The following is a 12,283-nucleotide window of genomic DNA, read 5'->3' on the forward strand; positions in this document are numbered from 1 at the left end:
TGCCAATGAATGATGGAGTTTCACCTCTCTCTGACCTTTTTATTATTTCTACTTTATTTTCAATGGTGATGGCTTTTCTCTTCTTTACTGTATCACCAGCACTGGCATCAGATTTGTATTTCGGAGACATTCTTGAAGGGTGAAGACAATGAGCTCTTCTGCACAGCACTGTACAGCGAACACAGTAGGCAGGCATCCCTCGTCAGCATGTCTGGTGTACTGACAAGAGACAACTTCCTGCTATGTACGTAACAGTACAAGCAAGCTTGCTATTGAGAATGAATGGGAGTAGCGAGGAGCGGTTCACCACCCACCCACCACACAGTCACCTCCACTACAGTACGCAGCCTGCAGCATGCGTCCGCCCACCGAGAACGAACACAGTGTGGCCAAAGGTGTGTAAGTGAATCGCCCACCACTGCCCCCATTCAACAGGTAGCCACCCAAAGCACACTACAATGCTACCCCCCCGCCGCCCCGTTCACCCTCAATGGCCTCCGTTCAGCCACAACCGGGTTACCGCTTGCAGCATTACCAGCTGCCCACCGAAAACGATTCGAGGGAGCCGTGTGTAGTGGACGGGCAGTGAAACGCCATACACCACTCCATCCAGCCTGCGTCCAGTCAGGAGCAGTAGCTGCGGCGGCGAAGTGGGCAGACAGTGAACCGCCCCATTAAGCCTCCATCCTGCACACGAGCGATAGATGTGGCCCCAGTGACTATGGACCACGGGTCACCGCTCGCTTGCCGCCAGGAACTGCCCGAGGGACACAACACTGTGTGAGCAGCGAAATCACACCCCTCCAGCCAGTACTTGCAGCATCCTCCGGCCAAAGATGAAGGAGCGGCAGTTAATGAGGCGCACGCGTCACAGCTGCAGCCTCGTTCATAAGTCGTAGGTCGGATGTCCGTAACCTGGGGACTACCTGTATCAAGAAACTACAAAGGGTCATCATGATTACAAGGAAACTTCAAAACGTCGTCATGAGTACCATTTTGTAGCTTTGGCTGCTGCAAAATTATGACATTTATTCTGAAATGCAGACTCTTACTCCTGGCTGGGGTTACATGTAGAACTCTTTATAAATACTTCTCAAGTCCTACTCTGTAGGGACTTAAATATTTATTATGTAGGATGAATTCCTATGCTAGTCTGATTTTTAGTGCAATTTCTAAAAGTAATTCTGAGACGCTTGATAAATACAGGCCCTGGCCATAAAAATCAATGTAATACCAAACATTTTATCTTTTATTAGCTAAAGGAAAAACTCCTACCCTAGACATTTTGTGCTGTGGCTGCAACTGAGCAAAACTGAGACTCTTTTAATGTGGGAGCAGCAGAAACTTTCTAAACAAGCAAATGGTAGAGTTTTACTATTAAACAACAAAATAATCTGTTAAAAATGTGGAAATAATGTACCACAGAAATGACAGTCAAAATATATACACTCTACAGACATTCCAGATTTCATGATTTTATATTATGCAATGCATTAACCAAAATAGCATGAGGTACTTCTGCCAATGAACTATTTTTTTATAACAGGGTAAAATGGTTCAAAGTCAAATTTCAAAATAAGGAAAAATACAAGTCACATAAGATCTAAATTAACCTCTCTTGCCTCCATCAGCAGAGTGACTACGGTGCCGCCTTTTCTCTTTTCGTTTCTCTTCCTTTTTGTGATGTGATTTTTCCTTCCTCATAACTTGCTGAGGTGGTTTAATTGCTAGAGATTCATCTTCTTCTCCTCTATAATAGTAAAAGACATCAGATTAGGATTATACAGCTATTAGTTATATATTTTGCTATTACAGTTTCCAAATGCAGGCTTCATGACACTGAAAGGTCTAACAATACTCTGTATAATGAGCTGATCTGCCAGATTACTTTTTCTGTAATGATCTTTAATTACATTGTGACATCGTATATTATCAAATAGGTAATTTTGTTTAAAAAAAAAAAAAAAAAAAAAAAGATTATCCACTCAATATCGGTCCAAAGTTCTAAAAATGCTTACCAACAGAGTCGATAGATGGTCTCATACTGCTCTGATGTCTGTGTGCTCTGTGAATTAACCCTGACGTTTTCTTCAATTTATTGCAATGCTTACACATTCCACAGACTTTGAACCCCATCTAACTGATTTTAACTTGGAAAAAATAGAGGTCCAAGAGGCCTAGAGTAGGATTTATTTCAAAATGACCATTGTTTGTGTTTGTTTCTAGGCAAGAACAACTATTCCCACCTGCCAAGCCATAGTTCCTTACGAGCCCATGCACAAAATGTAATTACTCGCCTGATAAGATTTTTTAAACAGTCTGTGTGAAGATTAAGAAAGAAATTCAATCAGTGAGGCCGTCATTTATTGTCACATAAATTTTCTACCAATATCTTCAGCATTTCTGCAAATAAAGATGGGAGGTTATTTAATATTTATGTTCTAGTACAATTAGAATAATATCTTCAGCATAACAGACTTAATTGCAGCTACAAACCAAATGTTTTACAATAAACTAAATGGAAATGAATAGGACTAAAGTCTCAAAGAGCACACAGACACCAATGAGCATTTTAAGTGTAAGGAATAATTCCACTTCAGTTTCACATTTTTAGAGCTTTTGGCTGAAACTAAATAACTCTCTACAGCAGTGTTTCCCAAACTCGGTCCTGGGGACCCCCTGTGGGTGCAGGTTTTTGTTCCAACCGGATTCCTAATCAGTGACAACACCTGATAGCACTGAGCTCGTTTAATTAGCTGTTTTCTTTTTTCTTTTATTCAACATTCAGAAAAGCACAGCAGCATGATTTTTACATCTATAAGACATTTAGAAATATTTCTGCTTTTGCTATAGATTTAAATGCTTTATACTTTGCCCTTTCTCTGTGCAGTTTTTCCCCCTTTGTTGTATCTTAATAATGACAACCAGCAGAGCAGACACCCAGGCAACCAACACACTGAATAATCAAAGGCTACAACTACTTAAGAGTCAAACCCACTAATTAGTAAATAATGGATTAATTAAACAATTAGAACACCATGAAAAGTAGAATGAAAATCAAGATGAAAATACTGTTAAAAAGAAAAAAAATACATTATTCCTATATAACTGCTTGGTACATTTTAAATTTTTTTTTTTAGCAAACTTAGTTTTCTACTTTCTATATTGTTCCCTAAACCCAGAACTTGGGAAATAACATATCACTTACTTAGCCCAGGAGTCCAATTAAAAACAGAAGCTGGTTGGAACAAAAACCTGCAGCCACAGGGGGTCCCCAGGACCGAGTTTGGGAAACACTGCTCTACAGTAATTATAAATTTTTGAAAGAAAGCAAACAATCTTTAAATGAAATCATTTTCTTTACTGAGTATAACACACATCTATAATATTAAAAATAGATCCAAAACCAGATCTTTAATATGTGTGTCACATGGACTTGACTCTGACACCAGACGTTCACCTGCTGTGGAAAGAGAGGAAAAAACAAAGATGCTTAAGTATAAATAAGTGAATAAAATTAAAGAAATATGTAGGGGAGGAGAAGGAGCAATAAGGGGATCAAAGCATAAAAGAACACTTCTACCACTGTGTGGCTATTAACAGCAACTGTAGTAAGAAATAACCAACACACAGGTCATATGTGTGTGCTCTGTTTTGCTCTTCTGTACTCTTCTGTTTTGTGCATGTCATGTGTAAATGCTGAAAACTGATTGGCATTCCACACCTCAGATCAAAAAAGAGGTGTTCACAATTTATAGTAGGCTCATTGATTATTGTTGTGAATAACCACCTGTGGAAAAAATCTCCACAAATGAATTTAGCACAAAGGGTGAATCACCTTTAAGGACCAATATTAAGGGGGGAAATAAGCAAACCATGTATCACTACCAATACAGCTAAGTGACCATCATATGCGAGACAGATCTGAACAGACTAGACCTCTGGTGCACAACGTGCACAAACAGGACTTTGCATGATATGTTGGCAAGCTCTGTAAGTCCCACTTTTTTTCTTTGAAGGACATGTGTGGGGCAGACTGATTGGCAGGATGACGCCCGACCTGTTGCTGCATCCAAACGGTGCTATCTTTTGCCTTTATGCCTGGTGCAGCTGCGTTGTTCTTATGTGTGAGTGGACGTTTCTTGCAGGGAGGTCTTCTTTTCTCTTTCTCCAATGTAGAACCCTCATCCTCATCCGAGTTCACCTCTGTTATATTATAGCACGTCTTTATTTGAAAACTTATAGTGTCAGATCGGCAGGAGCATGAATGTGACTGAGAGAATAAAAAAGAAAAAAAAAAAAAAAAGCTAACTTTTACAAGTGCCATAAATTTACACCGGCTATTACAGACTCAAAAATCAAATGTACGTTTTTATAGTAAGAATAAGAGCAGCTCACTACTCAAAACGGAGGCATCTGGGATCGAACCGCGAACATCTTGATTATGACTCAGTAGTTCTTACTGCTACACCATCAATGCAGTCATATTAGGTGCGTGTCAATGTCGCACCCTAGCAGGATGGGATAGCAGGCTGCTTGTGTTGATCAACACATTTACAACACAAAAGACACAAACGGACAGGTGTGAAGGGATTTAAGGTGGGCCGGGATTACAAGTTTTTTCAAAGGTTTTGGTACTTCTAGTGTTAAAGATTGAGACAGCACTTACTCAGGGTGAGACATTTTTTTTCCAACACAGTCAATCTTCCAAGTAACAAATCATAGTAAACGGTGTCACCAGCATATACAATCCTATCACATTTCATAAATACCTTTTGAAAGGTAAAAAAACAAGACTTTTTTTTTTTTTTTTTTTTTTTTGCAAAAGGATTCAGACATCATCATTCTCAGCAAGAAATGGAATATCTTTACAACAGAGGAAACAAATACAGGTTTTTCAGTTCAAAACAAACCTGTCTTCCATTGAGTCTTCCCGTTTATATGGAGAATTACGGATAGTTATTTCCATTCTATGATCTCGAAGCTCGCCTTCTTCCAGGGAATCACGTTTTGAATCCCGGTCATCAGTCTGTGTTTAAACCAAAATAAATAAATAAATAAATAAAATGCAAACCAACAAAATATTTAAAGTGAAATAATACACTTTGAATAAAATCTACCTTGCAATGGTGAATAAAGAAAGTATATACAGCAAAATTCCACATTAGGCTTAGAACAATGAGGTTTAAAGAAACACTAAGTAAAATATATAACAAAAACTATGCAAGGCTGTTCCATTATTAATATACAGATATTTATCTATATACAATACACTCCCCTTTAACCAGAACCTACGGGGATTGGTAAATGCTAGATAGTGTAGTTTCTGGTTGCTTGAGAGTTGTTATTAAAAATAGGCCTAATAGTGTAGTCCATAGTAATTAAAAGTGAATTAAAGCAAAATACTATACTGTACTTACCATCAAATGTAGATCCTTGTGGCTTATGTTTTACTAATGTAACTTACAAAAGTAACTTAATGTAACAGTTTTATTATAAAAATAGACTTCTGTTTACAGTAATTTTAGTAAAATGACAAACTTTTCATCATCATGACAAAATTCAATAACACTTTTTTTTTTTTTTTATACACTTAAAGTAACTAGGAAAAAAAACACACACACTTTAAGCTGTTACAGCAGGGTAGAAAGTTTACTGAGTGAACATCACATTCAGATCTGATGATAATGTAGCTGGAGCAGAATCAGGAGAAGTGGATGTGGATGGTTTTGGATCCATATCAGTAGATAGCGCTGTACTGGAAAGCTTATCTGCAGCTTTCTTGAATAATACATAAATATCTGCTTCTTTGTATGCACTACGCCTCTCAAGCAAGGTCATGTTTTGCATGATGTGCAGCTTCATAACATGCTGAGAAGTGAAGAAGTGTTGCTGTTCTGCAAAGGCTATTAGAGTTTCAAAAGCTGATACAGTAATCCCTCCTCCATCGCGGGGGTTGCGTTCCAGACCCCCCCCCGAAAGGTGAAAATCCGCGAAGTAGAAACCATATGTTTATATGGTTATTTTTATATTGTCATGCTTGGGTCACAGATTTGCACAGAAACACAGGAGGATGTAGAGAGACAGGAACGTTATTCAAACACTGCAAACAAACATTTGTCTCTTTTTCAAAAGTTTAAGCTGTGCTCCATAACAAGACAGAGATGACAGTTCCGTCTCACAATTAAAAGAATGCAAACATATCTTCCTCTTCAAAGGAGTGCGCGTCAGGAGCAGAGACTGTCATAAAGACAGACGAAAGCAAACAAATCAATAGGGCTGTTTGGCTTTTAAGTATGCGAAGCACAGCGGCACAAAGCAGTTACAATGAAGGCAGCAGCTCACACCCCCTCCGTCAGGAGCAGAGAGAGAGAGACAGAGAAAAACAAACAATCAAAAATCAATATGTGCCCTTCGAGCTTTTAAGTATGCGAAGCACCGTGCAGCATGTCGCTTCACGAAGCAGCTGCACAGAAGGTAGCAACGTGAAGATAATCTTTCAGCATTTTTAGACGAGCGTCCGTATCGTCTAGGTGTGCGAACAGCCCCCCTGCTCAATCCCCCTACGTCAGGATCAGAGAAAGTCAGCGCAAGAGAGAGAGAAAAGTAAGTTGGGTAGCTTCTCAGCCATTTGCCAATAGCATCCCTTGTATGAAATCAACTGGGCAAACCAACTGAGGAAGCATGTACCAGAAATTAAAAGACCCATTGTACGCAGAAATCCGCGAACCAGCAAAAAATCCGCAATATATATTTAAATATGCTTACATATAAAATCCGCGATGGAGTGAAGCCGCGAAAGGCGAAGCGCGATATAGCGAGGGATTACTGTATAGCACTTTGCCAGGATACTTTTTCCACCTCACAGCCATTGTCATAACTCTCTTCCTCCTTTACAACATTCACTTTGCTATGATTCACGACAGCTTCTTTTATGTTTTCTATATTTAGTGCACTGCGGTGGGTTGGCACCCTGCCCGGGATTGGTTCCTGCCTTGTGCCCTGTGTTGGCTGGGATTGGCTCCAGCAGACCCCCCGTGACCCTGTGTTCGGATTCAGAGGGTTGGAAAATGGATGGATGGATATATTTAGTGCATGAGTTATTGGAACAGCTTCATCCATAGCAAGCCATTCGTAAAGCTCATCACGAGACAAATTTATTTTGTCATTAGCAGAATCGACTAATTCATAGACTTAGTCATAAACTCTGCCACTGGCAACTGCAGTGTCAACTGGAAACTCCTCAAATTTGTCGTTAGATGAGAAATCAACAGTCATCGTAGCTGGCCACAACTTTCTCCAACATTTCTGCAATGTTTCACTTCTCACATAATTGCAAATATAACTCAGAGTGTAGATAGTATCCTTGAGGTTCTACTTTTTCTGAAAGTCAAAAATTGTCCCATCATAATTAATCATCTTCTGCATAAAGTCACACCTGTAAAACATTATGTTTTGTACCACTCCCGATCCATCGGTTGGATCAAACTTGTGACGTTAGCTGGAAGATAACATATGAAAATGTTGCCATTAACAAGTTCTTCAGCAGGAGAATATGCATGACAGTTATCCAGAAGCAACAAAACTTTACTACCCTCTGGGATGCCTCTTTCCTAAATTTTCTTTGACACTGGGAACAAACAAATGGTGGAACCACTTCATAAAAATTTCACTGTATCTGTGTCTAACTGTTCCAATGTTAGTTATACCTTTAAGGCACCTTGGACTGGCAAATGTACCGATCATACATGACTTTACCTTACGAGTTCCTGATGCATTTGCACATACAAGCACAATTACACTCTTTATTTAGCTTGAACCAGTGAACAACCTTTTCATTACCACCAGCCAAAGTACAATTGTGCAAACATTTCCACATTAACCCAGTCTCATCTGCATTATAAATCTGCTCTGCAGTTAAGCTATTTTCTTTAACCAATTCACTAAACACATTACGAAATGAAGCTGCAGATCCAAAATCTGCTGATTTCTGCTCACCTGACAAGTCTAGCTTAAGAATGCAACATAGGTCCAAAAATACAACTACCCTCACACCTTTTCAGGAAAAACTCCTCACACAGGGCCAGGCCAAGCAATTCCATCTTCAGTGTATGAAGAGTATGATGCTTTTCCAAACTCTTATCACTATCTGACTTAGCATAAAACTCCTTTATCTTCCGAGATGGAGCCTTAATGTCATAGATGGTCAACGAACTGACATTAATTACTTCATAAGCACTGTGCAATTTTTGCCTTTCTCAGGCATCTTGCATATTTTCATCTTCTGCTTGAGGGTAAGCACTACACGCTTACTTGGTGCCTAATTCGGCATACTTAGGGTTGGGCGAGTATAAAAATTTAAAATACAAAAAATATCAACCATCAGTATTATAGTCAAAGAAAAGGTAGATGAGGTTAGATTGTATACTTGCACATGTGGGAGAGGTAGACAACTATGTGGTGTGAGATTTATGGCCTTACACATGTGGCATGCAAAATCTATTTTATTTTAATAATTATTTCTTTGATTTTCTTACCGGTTGCTTAAATGTGTCGTTTTTTTGAGTTCCTGTTAACGAAGAGTCTAGTGTATGTCTATGTATAGACAGAGAGACTGGTACTGTAGTGTTTAAGGCTTTGACTTCAAACCCTGAGGTTGCGGGCTCAAATCCCATTACTCACACTATGTGACCATGAACCATTTGACCTGCGTGTGCTCCAACTGGAGAACCAAAAGAAATGTAACCAATTGTATCATAAATGTTGTAAATCACCTAACATAAAAGGTGTCTGCCAAATAAGTAACTGTAAATTATAATTTAACACTTAATTGCTGGCATATGTGCAAGGAAACAACTATTATGAAAAAAGGGCAAACACATATTTTTAATAATATTGCACATCTTTCACAAGATGTGCAATGCTGGCATGGGAAGAATAGACATGTAGTCTATTAAGTGAGAAGAAATTAATTCAATATGCCACAAAACCCTTGTAGTGATCACTTGAACATGGGAGAACCGCATGTCTCTATCTATCTATCTAAAAATGATAATGCTCTTATTTTACAGCGCAGCATGCAAATGCTTACAAACCACATTGTCTAAAAATATCATAAAATGTTAGCAAAATATGTAAACTTGCAGGTAGCGAAATTCCCATATTGTATACAGCTGTTACATACAAGGTGAATTACGGATGTAGTTTCAATAGCAACCCCAGGCAAGAAATGAGGATCTTCATTTCTTCATGCCAATTCAGCAAAACTTAGCAAGTGTATCACCAAGGCAAATATGAAAAAATGTACTGCAAGACTTAATTCTGACACTGATCACAATCAAGACATTTTTAAAATGCAGGCAGTCTAAAAACAAACCTCAATTCTGACATACTCCATTTGAATAGATAGATACATAGACAAGTTTATACAAAATTAAAAGTTAAGCTGACCCTCTTTTTGCAAACTATTTTATATCACAACTAAATAAAACACACTCCTTTCTAGAGAAGTATACAAAGGAGGGACAACATCTGAAATTGACACTTAGGCCCTCTTCATTGGGCTCCATCCCTTTTAAAAGGGACTGGTCACTAAATCCAAACAGTGGATGCCTAAACAAGTGAGAACCTTACTTTACAGTCTCATAAAACACCAGCCAATTACTAATCATGTTTGAAGCTCAAATAATATTTGCTGAAGACATTCAGCACCCAAAAATCAACCCCCTTTCACTACTTTAAGCAAGGTTATAGTTTGTCAAACCCTTATTCAAAGCTAAAAAAAATGTTTAGGCCATAGAGCTGGATTGAAAATAACCATCCAGAATTCCACAGATACTCTAAATTTAAATATAGTTCATACACTACATAGTTTTTAACAAAACCAACCCAGCTAATCCGGTTTGAAAGGGTATTTTTATGCATTAATAAAACTGGTTAGTTTGATAAAGTTTAAAAAAAAAAAAAAAAATGTCCACAAATAATAAAAAAGCAAAAGTGAAATAAGACACTGATTTTAATCTAAAAGTCAGAATATATTATCCCAAAAAAATAAAATTTAAGAAAATCCGTTTTTTCTGTAATTATTTTTATACAATGAATTTACAGATTATCAAACACATCCATCTAATACTAGTATGATGTGGCTACTTTGGCTTTTGGAAAAGCATAAATTCATTTGGGCATGGGCTCTACAAGATTCTGAGTGCAGTTTCCATGAACAAGACAGCTTTACATCATTGCTGCAAACCCTTTCCACCTCATTCCAAAGATGAAGGTTGAGAACAAGGCAGGCATTGTACAACTGTTATCACTTGTTTAAAAAAATGCAGCGTTACTTATTTTTGTTCATAAAGTTTGTTCAAAATTATTCAGAGATCTGGTATGCACGACTGAATAATATACAGTGGATTGCAAAAGTCTGGACAGCCTTGCTTAAAATGTCTGTTACTGTCAATAGTTAAGAGAGCGGAGGATGAAATGATCACCAAAAGAGAAAAAGAGCTTGGGATCATGTACCAATACAGCTCGTTGCCACACCCACCACACAATGAACCCCACGTGCAGCCGTTCAACGGGTGACACTTCAGTACCACACTGGAATGGTGGCTGGAGTGCCACACCTGCCACCAACCCCAAGTTTTCCCTGCATTGGTGGACCTGCTTGCTGGGCTGGATGCAGATTAACGTCGCACCCAGGATGAAGCAATTGCAGGTTAAGGGCCTTGCTCAAGGGCCCAATGGAGTCACTTCTGGCGTTTACGGGATTCAAACCAGCAACCTTTCATTGCTGACGCAGATCCCTAGCCTCAGAGCCACCACTCTGCCCAAGATCACCAAAAAGCATAAAGATGACACTTCTTTTTTAGCATTGTTTGCAAGATTAATGTATTGTTTTTGTTTTGTACAATTGTACTGTAAAAAATGGAGGTCCATGCAAATGTTTGGGCACCCCAAGATATTTGAGGTCTCAGGTAACTTTCACCAAGAGCTCAGATCTCATTAGGGCTATGGCTTGTTCACAGTTAATGTTAGGAAACCACGGGTGATACAAAGTTGTATAAATTCTCTGACTCCCCAAACCTCGTCCCAACAATCAGTAGCCAAGGGCTCCTCCAAGCAGATATCCAGCACTCTGAAACATAAAATAATTGATGCCCACAGAGCAAGAGAAGGCTTCAAGAAGACAGCAAAGTGTTTTCAAGTAGTTGTTTCCTCACTTCGTAATGTTATTAAGAAATGTCAGTTAACAGGAAGGAGGTCAAGTTGAGGTTTAGAAGACCAAGGAAGCTTTCTGAAGAACTGATCATTGGATTGCTAGAAAGGCAAATAAATAATGCAAAACTGCAAAAGACCTTCAATAAGATTTAGCAGACTCTGCAGTGGTGGTGTACTATTCTACAACCCAGTGACACCTGAACAAATATGACCTTCATAGTATAGTTAGCAGAAGAAAACCTTTCCTGCATCCTTGCCACAAAATTCTGTGGCTGAAGTGTGCAAACGAACATCTAAACAACCCTAATGCATTTTGGAAACAAATCCTGTGCACTGATAAAGTCAAAACAGAACTTTTTGGCCACAATCTGCAAAGATATGTTTGGAGAAAAAAGGGTGCCGAATTTGAGGAAAAGAACAACTCTCCAACTATTAAGGATGGGGGTGGAATGGTCATGTTTTGGGGTTGTGTTGCAGCCAGTGGCACAAGGAACATGGCATTTGAGAAAGAGAAAAATCATTACCTGTATAATCATTTTAACAATATAAGTATATTACTAGTTTGTATTAATAGGCTATTGATTAATTGATTATTAATATGACTTACTTAAACTAATGAACTAAAGATTATTTGTTTATTAATAAGACATATAAAAATTAAGTGTGTACGCAAAGCTGAAAGAACAAACTTGCAACATTTCTGTCAAACTGCTGACTTTTTAGTCTGTACTCAGGGAAATTGTTAATCTTAAAAAACATCTAGGATTGTAAAATCAGCAGGAACAGGCTTTTTCACTTCTTCTTTAGTTGTTTTGAACAAATGTGTTGTAATATTACTAAATTCCCCCAAACAATGGTGTAACCTTGTCTATGACAAGCTGTCTCTGTAAGATGCAAGTCTCTGCTATAAAGGAAACTCCCCCCCTGCAAGATTGGGCTATTGCTGGTAACTGTAAGTGACACAAGCTGACAGGGGCTGCAGTGGTCTCTCTCTGCTCACCAAGAATAAAGAAATTGCTTTTTTACTCTATATCTGCTGTCTGCCTGCTGTTTGCCTCGAACCTTC

The 12,283-nt window shown here is 38.5% G+C and overlaps 1 protein-coding gene across 6 annotated transcripts in view; it reads right to left on the minus strand.

Annotated features, from left to right (window-relative positions):
- cdk11b (cyclin-dependent kinase 11B) overlaps positions 1-12,283 on the minus strand; it is a 125,664-nt gene that overhangs the window by 94,873 nt on the left and 18,508 nt on the right. For 4 of the 6 annotated variants that reach the window (XM_051930518.1, XM_051930515.1, XM_051930517.1 and 1 more), the window contains exons 3-4: positions 4,914-5,029; positions 1,614-1,750 (exon numbers count right to left, since the gene is read on the minus strand). In XM_051930518.1, coding sequence (XP_051786478.1) covers positions 1,614-1,750; positions 4,914-5,029 — 253 coding nt within the window. The remainder of the gene's footprint in view (positions 1-1,613; positions 1,751-4,913; positions 5,030-12,283) is intronic. The other 2 variants (XM_051930516.1, XM_051930520.1) reach the window with 1 other exon arrangement.

Source organism: Erpetoichthys calabaricus, chromosome 8 (assembly GCF_900747795.2).
Source record: "Erpetoichthys calabaricus chromosome 8, fErpCal1.3, whole genome shotgun sequence".
Taxonomy (NCBI): domain Eukaryota; kingdom Metazoa; phylum Chordata; class Cladistia; order Polypteriformes; family Polypteridae; genus Erpetoichthys; species Erpetoichthys calabaricus.